Source organism: Cetorhinus maximus, chromosome 22 (assembly GCF_964194155.1).
Source record: "Cetorhinus maximus chromosome 22, sCetMax3.hap1.1, whole genome shotgun sequence".
Lineage (NCBI taxonomy): Eukaryota > Metazoa > Chordata > Chondrichthyes > Lamniformes > Cetorhinidae > Cetorhinus > Cetorhinus maximus.
In genome coordinates, this window is record NC_135900.1 from 10,757,221 (window position 1) to 10,775,778 (window position 18,558).

An 18,558-nucleotide genomic window follows, 5' to 3' on the forward strand; every position below is an offset into this window, starting at 1 on the left:
CACACATACACACACACATATACACAGACACGCGCATACACGGACACATGCACACACACACATACACACACACATATACACAGACACGCACATACACGGACACATGCACACACACACACACACACACATACACAGACACATGCATACACAGACATATGCGCACACGTACACACACACATACACAGACACACGCATACACGGACACATGCGCGCACACACACACACACACACATACACAGACACACGCATACATGGACACATGCACGTGCGCACACACATACACAGACACATACATATGCATACATTCACACACACATATGCGCACACACACACACACACATACACACACACACATATACACAGACACAGAAACACACATATGCAGACACACACACATACACTATAAAGGTACTTCTACATAGACATGACCCACTCGTTGGATGTATCATTAAGATTTGGGCCTGTGCTCGGACAGCGTGGACGCGCTGGCATACCAGCACACTGCCCAGTGCTTCAGATGCTGGATTATGTCAGTGGCATAGCTGACAACACTTTAAGGTTCTGTCATTGGGGTTATCAGCTTTACTATTCAATATACTTATCAAACCTTTTCTTCTCTTTAGTTGAATTTCACAACAGTGGCAGCACAGAACGGATACTCCCTCTTTAGCAACCTATTAGAGGTAAGCAAGATTTCTTCGACATGGCTGTAAATATACAATGCGCTGTAGCGGTGTTTGGGATGTGTGACATAGTAGAATCATACAGCCCAGAAGGAGGCCATTCGGCCCATCGTGCCTATGCCAACTCTTTGAAAGAGATATCCAGTCAACCCTACGCTTTTCCCGCAGCTCTGCAAATACTTTCCCTCAAATATTTCTCCAATCCCTTTTGAAAATTCCCTTGTGAATTTGCTGCCATCACCTTTTCAGGCAGTACATTCCAGATTGTGTCAACTCGCTTTGAGTACATTGCGAGAATGCCTTAAACTGCTAGCAATACCAATTCATGATGTAGCATGGGTTTGATTCCAACGTGCTATAGCATTCATGATGCATGTTCTGATTGTCCCTCGTACTGAAGATCTCTGGATCGCTCAGGTTCTCCAGGGACTTCTGAGCCCAATGCCTCTTACACTAATCTCAGTGCACTCGGAATGGAAAATACTTCTCCTCCATACATTCTCTTGCCTTTATCTAAACCTGCTATTAGTTATTACCAAATATTGTCGCTGTGTGCTAGACGGTTACCTCCATTCACGTTCTAATCCGATTGTCTATTGCCTGGGAGGTACATCAAGTGAATGGGACTGTTCAGTAAGGGTGCAGTTAATACAGATGATTTCGATTTGGCCAGGATTTTCCAGCCCCACCGTGGCGGGCATCGCCGTGGGAAATTCGGCGGCCCAGCCAAAAGTCCGCCGCATTTCGGCGGGAACGGGCGATCCCGGCGGTGGGCGGGGCTGGAAAACCAAAAAAGGGGCTGCACTTAAGCACTACAGCTGTTGTCTTGAGGTGGGCAGATGATCACTTAGTGTAACAATACAATATAGATCGGGAAAAAAAAAAGCCATGTGGATTCACTGGTAAGTTAGTAAGACAAGAAAATTAATGATCATGTGTTTTATTTATTATTTTTGCCATGAGTATGTAAAGACTGGCTTTTCAAAGAAAAAAAATGAGAATAGTGATATAAACACTTTCTACTTGACCTTATTAAAACTAACGATACATCAGACAAGCAGAAACTAATAATAGTGGAAGTCAATGGGAAAATATGATTCATTAGCAACGCATCATAACTTTGTTATTGAAAACCTGACTCTGGGAAAATGTTTTTCTCCTGGTTACGGTGAGTTTAAAGGATTTGTCCATTGGAAGGAAAATTGGAAGTCACGCTTCAAGGTCAGGCAAGTAGAAAGGGTTTTTGTGGCTGTTGGTTCTATTAAATACTTGGGCGTCAGCAGGAAGGAGTAGCTGTGCATTAATGGCAGCAGTATATGGAGGAGAATGTCCTGATCACATATGTGGAGGTTACACGTTATAGAAGACAAATTATATAGGGCCAGGACGGTCAAAAATTGTAAGTTTTTATCATTCTATTGTGACTAGGCATGACTGAAATTTCTAAGATCCAGCACACACACAGTGGGCTGAATGGTACCTTCTGTGCTGTACGTTTCAATTATTCTATGGTTTATTGTGAAACTAACAGTTAAGGTGTCTAATTCTGTACCTGAGGCACTTGGCTCAGCGATAGATGGTCCATTGATTGGAGAACTCCAGCCCAATAGATTCAATAGAATGAATTGTAGGTGGGTTCTGTAACACTCACCAGTGATACAATTACCCCAATGATGTGTTTAGTGAGCAAAGGACAGTGTTTTAATTCTAATTCCCAGATCTATGGAATTAAATAGAATTTACAGCACAGAACCAGGCCATTTGGCCCAAGTTCTCTTTACTGGTGTTTCTGCTCCACACAAGCCTCCTCCCGCCCTCCTTCATCTCACCCTATCTGCATATCCTTCTATTCCTTTGTCACTAAAGCAGTTAACTAACTTTCTTTAAATGCATCTAAGCTATTCACCTCAGCCACTCCTTGCAAGTTCCACAGCCTAATCACTCTCTGGGTAAAGAAGTTCCTCATGAATCAAAGGTGTTGTAGTTTTAATACATTTGTGATCTTGGGCTGTGTGGCTGTCTGGTGATGACTTGTGTTATTGTAATGGTCTTATACCACCTTGCAAAGCCTTGCTATTGTTCTGTTTATTTCTTTCTTTCCAGGAGACAAATGTACTGAATATGATTAATGACCCCATTCACAAACCAGTGACCCTCTTCTTGCCAAAGGACAGTGTCATGAAATCCTTACCCAAAGCTCGAAAGGATTTCCTGTACAATAAGGACAACAGAAACGTTCTGATCGAGTACCTTAAATTTCATATTATCAGAGATGCCAAGGTAATCTCTTCAGCTCAAGGCAGAATTCAAGCATTGAGAGATTTGCTAGACATTAAATACATACATTTATTCAGCAAAGGGTGCTGTTGTAGATCTAACTGCGTTTTTGCAAATCCTGTGTTGTTTCGATTAAATAATTAAAGCCAGTGATGTTGGGTGTGCTTGTAAATGACATACTATACTTCAACACAGTTCTACCTCACGGTTATCCTCTTGAGAGATTAGCGTCCCAGCGTGGAATACATTTGTGTGAAATTTCTTTCCCAACTACTAAATGAAGTCATCATGTTGAATTTATCCTGTTAAAATAGTTATTAAAATAACAGAGGAAATGGAATTTCATAATCACAACAACTTGAATTTATACAGTGTCTTCAACATGGAAAAATGTCCAAAGTGTTTCAAGGGTGGCAATGGTTTCATCTTTCATACCAGAGCTTAGAGGGTTAAGTTGTGAAGACAGGTTGTGAAAACTTGGATTGGATTCCTTTTAGTATAAAAGATCGAGGGTTGCTCTGATTGAGGCGTTTAAAATAGTAAAAGAATTCGACAGGGTAGATAGAGAGTAATTAATTCTTCTGGTGAGAGAGTCAAGAACAATGGGGCACAATCTTAAAATGAGATCTCGGGCATTTAGATGTGAAATCACGGAGCACTTTTTCACACAAAGGGAAATAGGAAGCTGGAACTCTCTCCCCTGTAAAGCTGCGGATGCTGGGGAACAATTGGAGCTTTCCCTTGAAGGCTGAGAGTGATAGGTTTTTGTTCAGTAGGAATGTCAAGGGATAAGGAGCAAAATCAGATAAATGGAGCTGAAATACAGATCAGCTATGATTGAATTAGGTAGATAGATGGACGGCTGAACGGACGGGTGGACACTTTGATATATAGATGATGGACAGATGATAGAAAGATGGATAGATGGACGGACAGACAGATAATTGGTTTATTGAAAAATCATCATGGCAGCAGATGCTAAATTGTGATGACAATACAAGTAAAACAAGTAATCATAATTCATGGCATGGTTGTAGGCAATCATTAAAATAAAAATAAAGTCTAAAGTAATAAAAGGATTGCACAATTGTGATCATTTCAGCTTACAAATAATTACAATATATTGCAAAATGCAGGTCTTCTTAATTTACAGAAGATGAACGAAATGTCTCCTGCATTCTGCTTTTTGTATTAAAGTCCATAGATCAGTCAGGTTGAGTTTGTAAATTCTCAATCCTTTAGGTACTATTTATGAGTTTTATAGAGTGGGGAATTGGGCTGTCTCATAGTTTATTCATTCTATATCTTACTTGTGGAATAATGTCTCTTCGCCTTAATTCCATTGCACATTTACTTCCCTGTGGTGTGGCAAGAGACGGTGGAATGTGGTTGGGATTCGAAAGCTTTATAAGTAACTGATGGCGGAGCAGGCCAGAGGGGCTAACTGGCCTCCTCCTGTTCCTGAACTTTCTTTGGGCTGCTCAGAGGTGTCAAGATGAACATGGTAGAATCCTTCATTAGGATGTAAAGTGAAGTCGTCCGATCTGAAACTGGGGTCCCAAATCTTAACAAAGGGAAATACGAAGGTATGAGGTGTGAGTTGGCTAAGATAGATTGGGGAACTTCATTAAAAGGCATGACGGTGGATAGACAATGGCTAATATTTAAGGAACGAATGTATCCATTGCAACAGTTATACATACCTTCCTGGAGCAAAAACACAACAGGAAAAGCGGCCCAACCATGGGTAACAAAATAAATTAAGGATAGTATTAGATCCAAAAAGGAGTCATATAAAGTTGCTAGAAAAAGTAGCAAGCCTAAGGATTGGGAGCAGTTTAGAATTCAGCAAAGGAGGACCAAGAGATTGATTAAGAGGGGAAAAATAGAGGGTAGACTTGCAAGGAACATAAAAACGGACTGTAAAAGCTTCTATAAGTAATTAAAAAAAGAAAGATTGGTGAAGACAAATGTAGGTCCCTTACAGTCTGAAATGACAGAATTTATAATAGAGAACAAGGAAATGGCAGAGCAATTAAACAACTACTTTAGTTCTGTCTTCATGGAGGCAGACACAAATAACTTCACAGAAATACTAGGGAACCAAGGGTTTAGCGAGAAAGAGGAATTGAAGGAAATTAGTATGACTAAAACAATAGTTCTGGAGAAGTTAATGGGATGGAAAGCTGATAAATCCCCAGGGCCTGATAATCTACATCCCAGGGTACTAAAGGAAGAGGCCACGGAAATAATGGATGTGTTGGTTGTCATCTTCCAAAATTCTGCAGATTCTGGAACAGTCCTGGCAGATTGGAGGGTGGCAAATGTAACCCCGCTATTTAAAAAAGGAGGGAGGGAGAAAACAGCAAATTACAGACTGGTTAGCCTAACATCGGTAGTAGGGAAAATGCTAGAGTCTATTTTCTGGATGTGATAACAGGACAATTAGAAAATATCAACAGGATTAGACAAAGTCACCATGGATTTATGAAAGGGAAATCATGTTTGACAAACCTACTGGAGTTTTTTGAGGATGAAACTAGCAGAATAGATAAGGGAGAACCAGTGAATGTGGTGTATTTGGATTTTCAGAAAGCTTTTGATAAAGTCCCACATAAGAGGTTAGTGTATAAAATTAAAGCACATGGGATTGGGGGTAATATATTGGCATGGATTGAGAATTGGTTAGCAAACAGGAAACAGAGAGTAAGAATAAATTGGTCTTTTTCAGAGTGGCAGGCAGTGACTAGTGGGGTACCGCAGGTATCAGTGCCTGGGCCCCAGCTATTCACAATATATATCAATGATTGGGATGAGGGAACCAAATGTAATATTTCCAAGTTTGCTGGCGACACGAAACTTGGTGGGAATGTGAATGGTGGGGAGGCTGTTAAGAGACTTCAAGGCAATTTAGACAGGATGAATAAGAGGGCAAATACATAGCTTTTGCAGTATAATGTGGATAAGTATGAAGTTAGCTACTTCGATAGGAAAAACAGAATGACAGAGTATTATTTAAATGGTAATAGATTGGGAAATGTTGATGTACAAAGGGACCTGGATGTCCTTGTACACCAATCACTGAAAGCAAGCATGCAGATGCAGCAAACAGTTAAGAAGGCAAATGGCATGTTGGCCTTCATTGCAAGAGGGCTTGAGTACAGGAGCAAGGTTGTCTTACTGCAGCTGTACAGGGCCTTGATGAGACAATACCTGAAGTATAGTGTGCAGTTTTGGTCTCTAACTAAGGATGTACTTGCCATAGAGGGAGTGCAGCGAAGGTTCACCAGACTGATTCCTGGAGTGGCAGGATTGTCGTATGAGGAGATATTGGGCCGACTAGGTCTGTATTCACTAGAGTTTAGGAGAATGAGAGGAGATCTCATTGAAACATATAAAATTCCGACAGGGATGGACAGACTGATGCAGGGATGATATTTCCTCTGGCTGAGGGGGTCTAGAACAAGGGGTCACAATCTCAGGATACAGGGTAGACCATTTAGGACTGAGATGAGAAGAAACTTCTTCACTCAGAGGGTGGTGAACCTATGGAATTCTCTACCACAGAAGGGTGTGGAGGCCAAGTCACTGAATATATTTAAGAAGGAAATAGATTTCTGGACTCTGAAGGCATCAAGGGCTATGGGGAGAGTATGGCGTTGAGATAGAGGATGAGCTGTGGTCACGTTGAATGGCGAAGCAGGCTCGAAGGGCTGAGTGACCTACTCCTGCTCCTATTTTCTATGTTTCTGTGTAATGTCCAGATTTTGCCTGCGTTAAATTCAAGCACGCGTTCTGTTTGATGATAGGTTTCATCAGCAACTCATTGAGCTTCAGTGAACTGCAAAATTGGACAAATGAACTGTTTTGAGTTTTATTTCATTCTCATGACATGGGCAATGTTGGCAAGGCTGGTATTTATTGCCTATCCTTAGTTGTCCTGGAGAGGATGGTTCAGTGCTCCACAAGTATTTACTGTGTCCTATTTTGCCTCCAGATTCTGGCAGCTGCCCTTCCTAAAGTTGACTCATTGAAGACGTTGCAGGGTTCTGATCTCCGGGTGAGCTGTGCTCGGCGAAGAAGTAAAGTGAGTTCAGAATAACCCTCTGCCTGTCATCAATGCACTGCAGCTGTTTCAGAAGTAAATCCAGATAATTGCTGAGTCAAGCTATAGGATGAATTTGTGAACCCTTATTTTCAGTGGTGAATCCCATTGGCAGGGACCAGGGTTGGAGAGATGGTGGTGTAATGGTATTGTCACTTATCTAGTGGTCGTAGGTTGGTGCTTTGGGGACATGGGTTCAAATCCCACCTAAAGGGCTTCATAACCTGCTCTATTTCTTAATTCTTTTTATATTAAAAGTGTAAGCGATGCCATGGGAGATCTGCTAATAATATTTTAATTGTTTTGCATATGCATGCAATTCCTGTAAATATTAAACCTACTCCTTGCAACACTTTCCTGTCACGCCTATTTCCATCAATTACTTCTGTCACATTTGCCTCTCCGCACTTAAACGCCACCACTCTCCCTAGCCGATACTTAACCTTTGATTGAGTTCTTCAAGTTCTCATTGTTAAGAAAGGTAGCGACCTACTCAGAGGGCCTGGGTTCCATCCCCAAATTGAGACACCTCCACCCCTCAGCCAGGGTCAAACTATGTTTCTGCCTTTTTTAAAATGTATTTTTATTTTTCATTTACTTACTTTTATTTTTATTTATTTTTTTATCCTCTTTTTTATCCCTTTTCTATCCTTTTTCCCAAACCACCACCCCTTCCCCCCACCCCACCCCCAAAAGGTTACTTGTTCCACGTTGTTCTTTCACAGAGTGCCGATCCTTGCCCTGCCATTCACACATTCCGCTTTCTTACCTTTACGCCACTATCAGCACCTCCTTTAGCTCTTACCACTACCATTAACACTCCCTTTCTCTTGTGTCCATGACATCTTTGTCAATCGCTCCTTAGCCCCCACCTATCGCTGGCCTTCTATGTTCCTTCACCTGCTCCACCGCACCCCCTCCTTTAACAGTATAAATATCACCACATTTCTACTCCTCTTTAGCTCTGAAGAAGAGTCACACAGACTCAAAACATTAACTCTGTTTCTCTCTCCGCAGATGCTGCCAGACCTGCTGAATTTTTCCAGAATTTTCTGTTTTTATTTCCACCTTTGTTGGCCGCCCTCCCCTCTGTATTTTCAGGCCCTCGGAAGTTGACTTTCAGTCAACGGAACTAAAGCTCTTCTCCTCACATCGTTGCTCCAGCACTGCGCTGGAGAGCGGAATGCAGCATTTATCAATACTTAATTCAAATGGCGAAATATGTCGGGTGCTGGAAATATGAAATGTAAACATAAAAGACTCAGCACCTGCACAGAGACCAACAGAATTAAAGTTTCAGCTAGGTCTGTGACCTTGCATCAGGACTGAAGAAAAGTTCGAGATGTAACAGGGGGCAGGGGAAGGGAGGAAAGAGCCAAAGGGAAAGCTCTGTGACAGGGTGGGAGGCTGGAGAGAGTAAATGGACATCAGAATCCCAATCAGAATGACTCCCACTGACTGCCTGAAAAATGGGAGCTGTGATTAGGACCTGCAGTTGTTACTGCAGAGTCCGGCAGGCTGCAAAGAGCTCGGTCAAAAGGTGATGTGCTGCACCTCACGATTCCCTTGACCTTCACAAGAGAAGTGTAAGTGACAGAGTGATGGTGAACTGGGGAATTGAAATGGCAAATGACTGAAAGACAAATTTAGAAAGCTTCCCACTCCCACAGAGATGCTTCCTACAGAGATGCATTGGGGCAGACAAAGGACTCGCTTACATCATTTAACGTAACTTATTCTTCCTGGAACAGGTCGCTATTCCAAGGCTGACCAGGACTCTCCCTGACTCTTACTGCCTTCCATCGGCGTGGTAGAAGGATTTACAGGTTAATAATCGACCTGTTTGGCTGTGCTATGAACACACCTTCTGCGGCCATCAGGTCCTAGGGGCTGGATTTTATGTGCTCCCGCTGGGTGTGCTTTCAGCGGGGGTCTATGTAAAGTAGTTCAGGTAGCTAGCCCACCATCTTCCTGCCCACTGCTGAGCTCATACCCATAATACGCTAGGTAGGCAGGGGCTAAAATTGGCAGCCTGCCTAACTTATGTAAATAAATAGTTAAGGATGATTTAGGCTTGTTAAGAAGCCTATTGACCTGAATAATACACTGCCCACACCATAACAAGGCTGGCGTGGGCACTCAGGCAGGAGTGGGCAGATCCCTGGGCTCTGGGATCCCTCCCTGCCCTAATACCCCAGGGACTCACCTTCTCGGGCAGCCATATTCCTTTTCTCCCTTCTTCCTGTAGTCCCGTCAGTGCCCACTACTCAGTCAGTGGCGCTGCCGGGAGTAACGGAACGGCCGGCCAATCGGATTGGCTGGCAGCCCCCGAGGGTGGGGCTTCCTCCCACGCGAGGGGCAGAAGCCCCACTCCCCGCCAAGTTAGCCCGTTCGCGGGGATGTTATGGCTGTGAGGCTGGCTGGCATAAAGTCAGCTTCTGACCAACTTTACCCACGGGGTTGGGGGGGAGGTGGGCGGTGGGGAAAGGAGCAGTCTGACCTCCTTTATAACGCAACCCCTGGAGTGGGACTGAAACCCAGACCTTTTGGCTCGGAGGTAGGGACACTACCCACTACAGCACAAGACCTCCGGACTGGAAGCCCACGGCCTAATGTAATCCAGTCAACCCGTGTTACAAGGCCAAGTCTGGGAGCGTATATTTAAAGCAGGTGCGATCCATAAGATATTGAGTCCCCAGGTTGTGTAACGTCTATTTCTTTTGTCTTACCTGCTGCTCTCAGGGGGAACTGTACCTGAACAAAAGGAATTGTAAGATTACACAGAGATACCTGGAGTTTGATGGTGGCGTCGCCTATGGCATCAGCTGTCTGATGACTCCTCCAAGCATCGGTGGTCGTTGTGACATCTTATCCCTTGTTGACGTTATGGTTTGTATATGTCTGAGGTTGACAACCTTTTTAAAAGCGATTCCTTTTTAAAGAAAGCAGTGGGTGGAATTTGATGGCTCGAAGGACAGACAGGGAGGAAACTTTGAAATCGGGTTGTCGGCTCAGGACCCGTCCGCATTCCTGCCCCCTGGGCGACCTGGGGCTGGCTCGCTGGCAGCTGGCTTGGGGATGTGGGGGGCCCTCGAGACCCTCTATCCTTACCACCAGCTCCGCCCAAGCCATTTCTGCCTCAGGGTCACAGCTGCAGCTGCAGACCACCCTGGCGAGGAGGCACCCCTCCACAGAGTTAGCCTGGCTAACATTTTAAAAAAATTTTAACCCACCTTGGGCTAGCACCTCCACCTCGAGGCGCCCTCGCGTTCTCTTACCTGCCGCAGCAGCGCCCACCTCTCCCACTGGGGCTGCCAGCTGTACATCGCTGTGGGCCATCCCACTCGCCCAGCCAGGGGACTGCCCCCCCACCCACTGTTCTTAAATGGATGGCGCTCCCAGAGGTGGCCTCTCGTAAATGGCCAACCCCCCAGTAAGATCACGCAGGCAGGAAACCAGGCGGTCGGGATAAAAAAACGGGTCCCACAAAATCGTCAAAGGTGTTAAGATTTTGCCCACTATCTTTCATTCAATGAATTTTTATCTGAGTAACAGCTGTATGCTAATATGCAAATCTCTGAAAGTAATATTCCACTGAATCATAATTCATAATCCTTGAACAATGTCACTGGCGTAGCAATGGTGACTGTGTCTCAAACTAATCGAGCAGTGCTTTGGCGTATCCTGAGAGATGTGATAAGCCACCCTCCTCAAACAAGTTCTTTCTTGTTTAAAGCGCCTTTACAAGGACAATTTTTGTTTTTATTTCACATAGGGAGACTGCGGCAGCTGTCTAACCACTCCAGCGTGTCCTTCTGGGAGTCGACCAAAGGTAAAGCAACTGCTTATTTTCAGATCCAGCCTTTACTAGTCTGCAAATCTCTGACCTTGTGCTCAAAGGAGTCAGCAGAGCTGTTGATGCCAAAATTGCTGCAGGAGCTCCTCAGGGTAGTGTCCTAGGCCCAGCCATCTTCAGTTGCTTCATCAATGACCTTCCTTCCATCATAAGGTCAGAAGTGGGGATGTTCGCTGATGATTGCACAATGTTCAGCTCCATTCATAACTCTTCAGATACTGAAACAGTCCATGTCCATATGCAGCAAGACCTGGACAATATCCAGACTTGACCTGATAAGTGGCAATAACATTTGTGCCACACAAGACAAATACCACCTCTAACAAGAGAGAATCTAATCATCTTCTCTGGTTATTCAATGGTTGCCATTGTTGAATTCCCCCCACCTTTAACATCCTTGAGGTTACTGTTGACCAGAAGCTGAACTGGACCAGCCAAATAAATTATGTGGCTCCAGGAGCAGGTCAGTGACTGGGAATTCAGTGGTGGGTAACTCACCTCCTGACTCCGCGAAGCTTGTCCACCATCTACAAGGTACAAGTCAGGAGTGTGATGGAATACTCTCCATTTGCCTGGATTTGTGCAGCTCCAAGAGCACTGAAGAAGCTCAAAACCATCCAGGAGAAACAGCCTAGCTTGATTGGGACCTTAAACATTCACCACCTTAAACATTCACTACCTACACATAGTTGCAGCGGTGTGTACCATCCACATGTTACACCGCATCAACTTGCCAAGCGTTCTTTGACAGCACCTTCCAAACCTGTGACCTCGACCATCTAGAAGGACAAGGGCAGCAAATGCATGGGAACACCACCACCTGCAAGTTCCCCTCCAAGTCACACAGCATCCTGACTTAGAAATATATCACCGTTCCTTGACTGTCGCTGGATGATAAACCTGGAACTCCCTCCCTAATAGCACTGTGTGGGTGTACCTACACCACATGGACTGCAGCGGTCCAAGAAAGCGGCTCAGCACCACCTTCTCAAGGGCAATTAGGGATGGGCAACAAATGGAGGCCTCGTCAGCGGCGCCCACATCCTGTAAAGAATAAAGAAAAACATACAGCATGATTTCACCAATTTTGTCCCAACTACCTGCACAGTGCACACATCAGTTGCCCTTTACCAGAGTAAACCAATCAGCAGTCTGCCCCGGGCTCCCAACCAGTTAGGGGGGGCGGGCAGGTCGATGTGTCCATTCTGTCAAAGGAAGGCTTTCTAGTTAAGAATGTGACAGAAAAGCTCATCAGCACCTCGATTTTTCAGGCTGCAGCAATGACAGGACTTCAATATCACCCCAGGGAAAGATGGCAGAAGGCGGGAGCATGTGGGGGGTCCTGAGCCAACGTCACTTTGACTTTTCCATTCGATTACTCCCGAACCCGCCTCAATGGCCTGGGAAAATCCTGCCCCTAGGCTTTGAAGTTCCAGTGGGGCTGCAGGGAATAAAGCAGGTACCTTGATCACAATGATCTACAGCATTGGAGCAAGACCTTGGTCTTCTGTCCAGTTCCCCTAATGGCAGAATCTGGAAATTCTGCCTATTGCACCTTCCGTGTTAGCCATGGCCCAGTGGACAGCACAACCACCTCTTAGTCAAGTCCTAAGCCAAAGATAGAACACGAAAACTAACCAGTGCAGTACTGAGGGAGTGCTGTACTGCCAGAGGTGTAGTCTTTCGGATGAGACATTAAACTGAGGTCCCTATCAGGTAAAAATAAACAATTCCAGACACTGTTTTGAAGAAGAACAGGGGTGTCCTGGACAAAATTTATCCCACAACCAACTTCATGAAAGAATCTGGTCATTATCACATTGCTGTTTGTGAGTCCTGGCTATGCACAGATTGGCTACAGCGAAAGCTCTCCAAAAATGCTTCATTGGCTGTAAAGCACTTTAGGACCTCCTGGGGAATGAGGTTTTCCATAAAGCCCAACAAAAGCCAGCTCCACTGAAAACATGTGTCCTATTCTGGGCCAAGGCCCCAAAATCTTTCCCCCTGAACCAGGGGGCTTACGGCCTTCAGAGGTGTTTGCCGGAGTCCGTTTGAGATGAATGTGAGAAACGACTTGATGGTAGTCACACGGCCTACTAAAGGCCTGCAACCCTCAGTGTCGAGGTGCAGACGGTCACCTGCTCCACTGACCTAAGTGGCTTTCCCCACCAATTGCAGGAGAGCAGCAACCCTAGAATTTCAAGGCCCACAGGATTTTATAGCACGGAAGGAGGCCATTCGGCCCACAGTGCTGGTGGCTGGCTCTCTGGAAACTCTATCCACTCCGCTCCCTTACCCTGGCAGGTTGCTCAAACCCTAAGTATTTGTCCGCTTCACCGGCAGGCCTGTTCCTGACAAAATAACGTTGCTGGAATCACCTTTAAAACACATAGCTAGGCCCGTGTCATCGTTTGTTCTTGAGGAAGACAACTGTGTGGATTAACTCTTTATTTCGCAATACAGGGACAGAAAAACAAGTGCACCTACCGCAGCCTTTTCTACGCAGACATCGATGGCTGTAACCAGCAATGTACCTTTGTGACATGGAAGCCCAAATGCTGCAGCAATTACTTTGGAAAAAATTGTAAAGGTGGGTGATAAATTTAATTCAAGCTATTTGACTTGACCGTGTGCTGATGTAGGCAAATTTATTTCATTGGTTGTGAGTGAAGCTGGTAAGGTCAGTGCTATTGTCCATCCCTTGTTACAAGTTGCCCCATTGCCTTGCTCTATCTCTGTAACCTCCTTTTTTTAAATTCATTCATGGGATGTGGGCGTCGCTGGCTAGGCCAGCACTTATTGCCCAACCCTAATTGCCCAAAGGCCCAATTCGAGATCTGGTCACCTAACTACAGGAAGGATATCAGTAAGATTGAAAGAGTGCAGAGAAGATTTATTAGGATGTTGCCGGGTCTTAAGGAGTCAAGTTACAGGGAAAGATTAAACAGGTTAGGACTTTATTCCTTGGAGCGTAGCAGGATGAGGGGAGACTTGATAAAAGTTTACAAAATTATGAGGGGTATAGACAGAGTAAATGCGAGTAGGCTCTTTCCACTTAGATTAGGAGAGATAAACACGAGAGGACATGGCTTTAGGGTGAAAGGGGAAAGGTTTAGGGGGAACTTCTTCACTCAGAGAGTGGTGAGAGTGTGGAATGAGCTGCAATCTGACTTGGTAAATGCGGGCTCACTCTTAAGTTTAAATTGGATAGATACATGGATGGGAGAGGTCTGGAGGGTTATGGACTGGGTGCAGGTCAATGGGAATAGCCGAATAATATTTCGGCACAGACTAGAAGGGCCGAATGGCCTGTTTTCTGTGCTGTAGTGTTCTATGGTTCTATGGTTCTATCTCTATGCTCCTCCAATCCTGGTTTCTAGCGTGTTGACACTGCGATTTTCATCGCCCTACCATTGGCGGCCATGCCTTGAGCTGCCGAGGCCCCCAAGATCTGCAACTTCTCCCCCCAAGCCTCCCTGCCCCTCTATCTCTCTTTCCTCCTTCAAGATGCTCTTTAAAACCGGCCTCTTTGACCAAGCCTTTCGTCGCCTATGCCAACATGTGTCTCAGTGTCAGGTTTTTTGTTGAATTGGAACACATTCCAGATTCCACACTCCTGGTTCTTCCAACATCCCACTTCAGTGGAGGCAGCCAGTGATATAAATGGCCAGCTACCCCCGTGAACCGCGCGTGCGTGGACCCCGGCCTGACTCCAGTCCCACCCCCACGAAGATGGGAAATGCTAGGTTCCGGGGGGGGGGGCGAAGGAATTTAGAAATTCCTGGGATTTTTACCACAACAGAGGGTCTCCCCACTGTGGCAAAAATCCAGGCCTCTGTTTCTCTCCACGGATGCTGCCTGACCTGTAGAGTTTTTCCAGCAGTTTTTTTTTTTTATTTCTTAATCTCATGATTCTAAGCTTGTAAAAGATTGCTGTTTTGTTTTAGCTTGTCCAGGAGGTCCTGAAAATCCATGCAACTCCCACGGTGTGTGTGACGATCAGTACACAGGCACTGGCAAGTGCCAATGCGCAGATGGATTTCATGGCACTGCTTGTGAGCTGTGTTTGCCTAGGAGATGGGGATCGGAGTGCACAGGTAAGATTATATTGGACAGAAACCCAAGCTACGGTTTTATCATTTCTGCTTTGCACACACAATAATATTTATTTTAATTCTCGACACCTCATTGTGTACCCGAATCACTGCGTAATTAGCCATTTTCTGTTGTTTTGAAAGGACAGTTGTAGAGACGATCTTTCCACTTGCAGGCAAGACGAAAGCTAGGGGCCGTAACTCATAGAATCACAGAATGGTTGCAGCACAATAAGAGGCCATTTTGCTAGTTGTGAACATGCCAAGTCTCTGTGAGAGCTGGTCCCGCTCCACCACCTCTAGCCCGCAGCCCTGGCAAACTTTTTTCTCTTTAGGTAATTATCCAATTGCCTTTTGAAAGCCGAGATTGAACCTACCTCCACCACACTCTCAAGCAGTGCAATCCCTCAGACCCTAATCACTTGCTGCATAAAAAAATTTTTCCTCATGTGGTCTCTGGTTCTTTCACCAATCACTTTAAATCGGTATCCCCTAGTCCTTGATCCTTCCACCAATGGGAAGAGTTTCTCCCTATCTAATCTGTCCAGATTATCTAATGATTTTGGACGCCTCTATAAAATCTCCTCTCAGCCTTCTCATCTGGATTCACTAATGTCCTTTAGGGAAGGAAATCTGCCGTCTTTGCCTGATCTAACTTACATGTGACTCCAGACCCAGAGCAATGTGGTTGACTCTTAACTGCCCCTCTGAAATGGCCTGGCAAGCCACTCAGTTCAAGGGCAATTAGGGATGGGCAATAAATGCTAACCTGGTCAGCAACATCCACACCCCATGAAGGAATGTTTTTTTTAAAATCCAATAGGGAATTGAGGAGAAACACCTTTATCCATTGTACTCTCTACCATGAGGAATAGTTGAAGTGAATAGCAGAGATGCACTTAAGGGGAAGCTAGATAAACACACAAGTGGGAAAGGAATAGAATGATATGGTTGGTTTTAGGTGAAAAGAGATAGGAGGAGGCTTGTGTGGAGCACCAACATCGGTACAGAGCGTTGGGCCAAATGACTTGTATCTGTCCAGTAAACACTATATAATACTGTGAAGTTCAGGGCTTCTCAGGTCAGTGAGGGTATATGTAATGAAGCATTGGTGTAATATTATTCTGTTAGCATTGATCAGCACAATATAGAGAAATATGACAGCACTTCAAAATTGTCATGCAAATTTTACTGACAAGTCTTGGAAAGACATAGTGGGAACATGGGCAAAGCAATCATGTGGTCTGGCTGTAAATAGAGCATTAAAGGCTGATTTATACTGTTTTCGGGCACCAAACTCTAAATTTAATTCATAACAAATGGACTGCGCTGGTTTCAAACAATGTGGTGGCAGTATAATTGTAGCCCACAGTGCCAATACAGATGCAAATCCTTTCATTGCTAAATTGAAATTTGCACACCTCCAGATGACACTGCTTCAAACTGGGACCCGAGGAAAGCTGTGTAATTCTAAATTAATACAAGCAAAAGCCATGTCACGTTTTCAGGAGCATAACTGAATGGTTTTGCATCCAAGCACTTGAACGTGGGGTGATGGTGGCGCAGTGGTAATGTTGTTGGACTAGTAATCCAGAGACCGAGCCTGGGGGACATGGGCTTTAAGTCCCATTGTAGCTGCTGGTGGAACTTGAATTCAGTTAATAAATCTGGAATTATAAGGCTAATCTCAGTAATGGTGACAAAAATCTACCTGGTTCACTAATGCCCCTTTAGGGAAGGAAATTTATCATCCTTACCTAGCCTGGCTTAATGCAATATGGTTGCCTCTCTGAAATGGCCAAGCAAGCCACTCAGTTCAAGGGATGGGCAACAAATGCTGGCCCTACCCGTGATGCCCACATCCCATTAAAAAATAAAGAACGTTTTCATACATTACTGAACCAATGTTTAAGTCTCAGACACACTCGTGACTCACAAAATGGTTTTCCATAGAAACAGAAGGAGGTCATTCAGCCTGTCGAGCTACTCAGCCACTTAATCAGATCATGGCTCTGTATCTTTTACTCAACAAAACAAATCTATCAATCTCTGTCCTGACATCTTCAGTTGCCCTGCAGTCCTTTTGGGTGGCAGGTTCCTGATTTCCACAACCCTTTGCTTCCTAATTTCACACTTAAATAGCCTAGTTTTAATCTAAGGTTGTGACTCCTTATTCTAAATTCCCCTACCATAGGAAACAGTAGCTCTGCATCCACCTTATCAAGTCCATTTAAACCCTTAAATGAGATCACCCTCAAACTTCTAAACTCAAGGGAACACAAGCCAAGTTTATGCTTAAACTGTCCTCCAGATTTAACCCTTAAGGCCCAAAAGGCATTAATGGAGAAGATGCAGTAGTCTGTGTAACTCTGCTCTGTCCATTCGTGCATTTTCAAGTGTTGTGTGAGCAGTTATTGCCTGCATTTCAACTCACGTGTTAAACTGGAGTTGGGGAAATCGGAAATTGAAGCAAGACTGTCAAAGAGTTAAGAATTTCTTTCACTCAGAAGTATTGGGGGCAATTTCAACCTAAACTGGCCATGGGAAAATGACACTGGTATAACATTCCACTCGATTGAATCTCCTTTGAAGTCAGCAGACAATTGTACTGAACAGGGAATAAATCTGGCTTTCTATCCAATCTCATGAGCTTCCCTAAGGGTGAGTTAGGTTAAAATTATCTCCAACTGTATCACAAAGTTTGCGATCTATTGGAACTGTCATCAAACCTTTTTGGGCTTAAGAATCTATATTTTAGGATTCTAATTCAGCAAACATAAGATCATAAGAAATAAGAACAGGAGCAGGCCATTTGGCCCTTCGAGCCTGTTCCACCATTCAATCTCATGGCTGATCACTGACCTCAACTCTTGCTTCTTGCACTATCCCCATATCCTTCAATGCCCTCAGAATAAAAAAATCTATTGACCTCTGTGTATTGAATAGACTCAATGACTGAGCAATCCACAGCTCTCTGGAGTACAGAATTCCAAAGATTCTCAACTCTCTGAGTGACAAAATTTCTCGTCATGTTGTTCCTAAATGGCCAACCCTTTTATAATGAGCTTGGAACCCTGGGTTCAAGGGAATTCAGCCGAGGGAATCATTTTCTCAGCACCCGCCCTGTCAGCTCTCTTCAGAACTGTATATGTTTCCATTGGATCATCTCTCATTCTAACTGAATGTCCTTACAGCCTGTGATTGCGCTGAAAATGGAGTCTGCGATGATGGCATCAATGGCCAAGGAATATGTTTCTGCAATGAAGGGTGGACTGGAAACCGCTGTGAAACGCAACTAGGTATGGCATAAGTGAATGACTTGGGTTTTTTTTTTGTGATTTTGATTAAGGGATAAATATTGGGTAGAACTCTCCTGTTCTTTGTAAAAAATAGCGTCATGGGATCTTTTGCATCCACCTTTAAAGAGCAGAACATGCTTCGGTTTAACGTCTCATCTGAGAGACAGCACCTCCAACAATACAGCACTCCCTCAGCACTGTACTGGGAGTGTCAGCCTTTTTATTTGTGCTCAAGTCTCTGGAG

At 44.5% G+C, this 18,558-nt stretch overlaps 1 protein-coding gene across 1 annotated transcript in view; it reads left to right on the forward strand.

Moving 5' to 3' along the window:
- Positions 1-18,558, forward strand: part of stab2 (stabilin 2) — a 173,861-nt gene that overhangs the window by 123,073 nt on the left and 32,230 nt on the right. The window contains exons 50-57 of the mRNA XM_078567771.1: positions 624-683; positions 2,787-2,963; positions 6,958-7,047; positions 9,808-9,954; positions 10,841-10,897; positions 13,385-13,511; positions 14,869-15,018; positions 18,210-18,314. Coding sequence (XP_078423897.1) covers positions 624-683; positions 2,787-2,963; positions 6,958-7,047; positions 9,808-9,954; positions 10,841-10,897; positions 13,385-13,511; positions 14,869-15,018; positions 18,210-18,314 — 913 coding nt within the window. The remainder of the gene's footprint in view (positions 1-623; positions 684-2,786; positions 2,964-6,957; positions 7,048-9,807; positions 9,955-10,840; positions 10,898-13,384; positions 13,512-14,868; positions 15,019-18,209; positions 18,315-18,558) is intronic.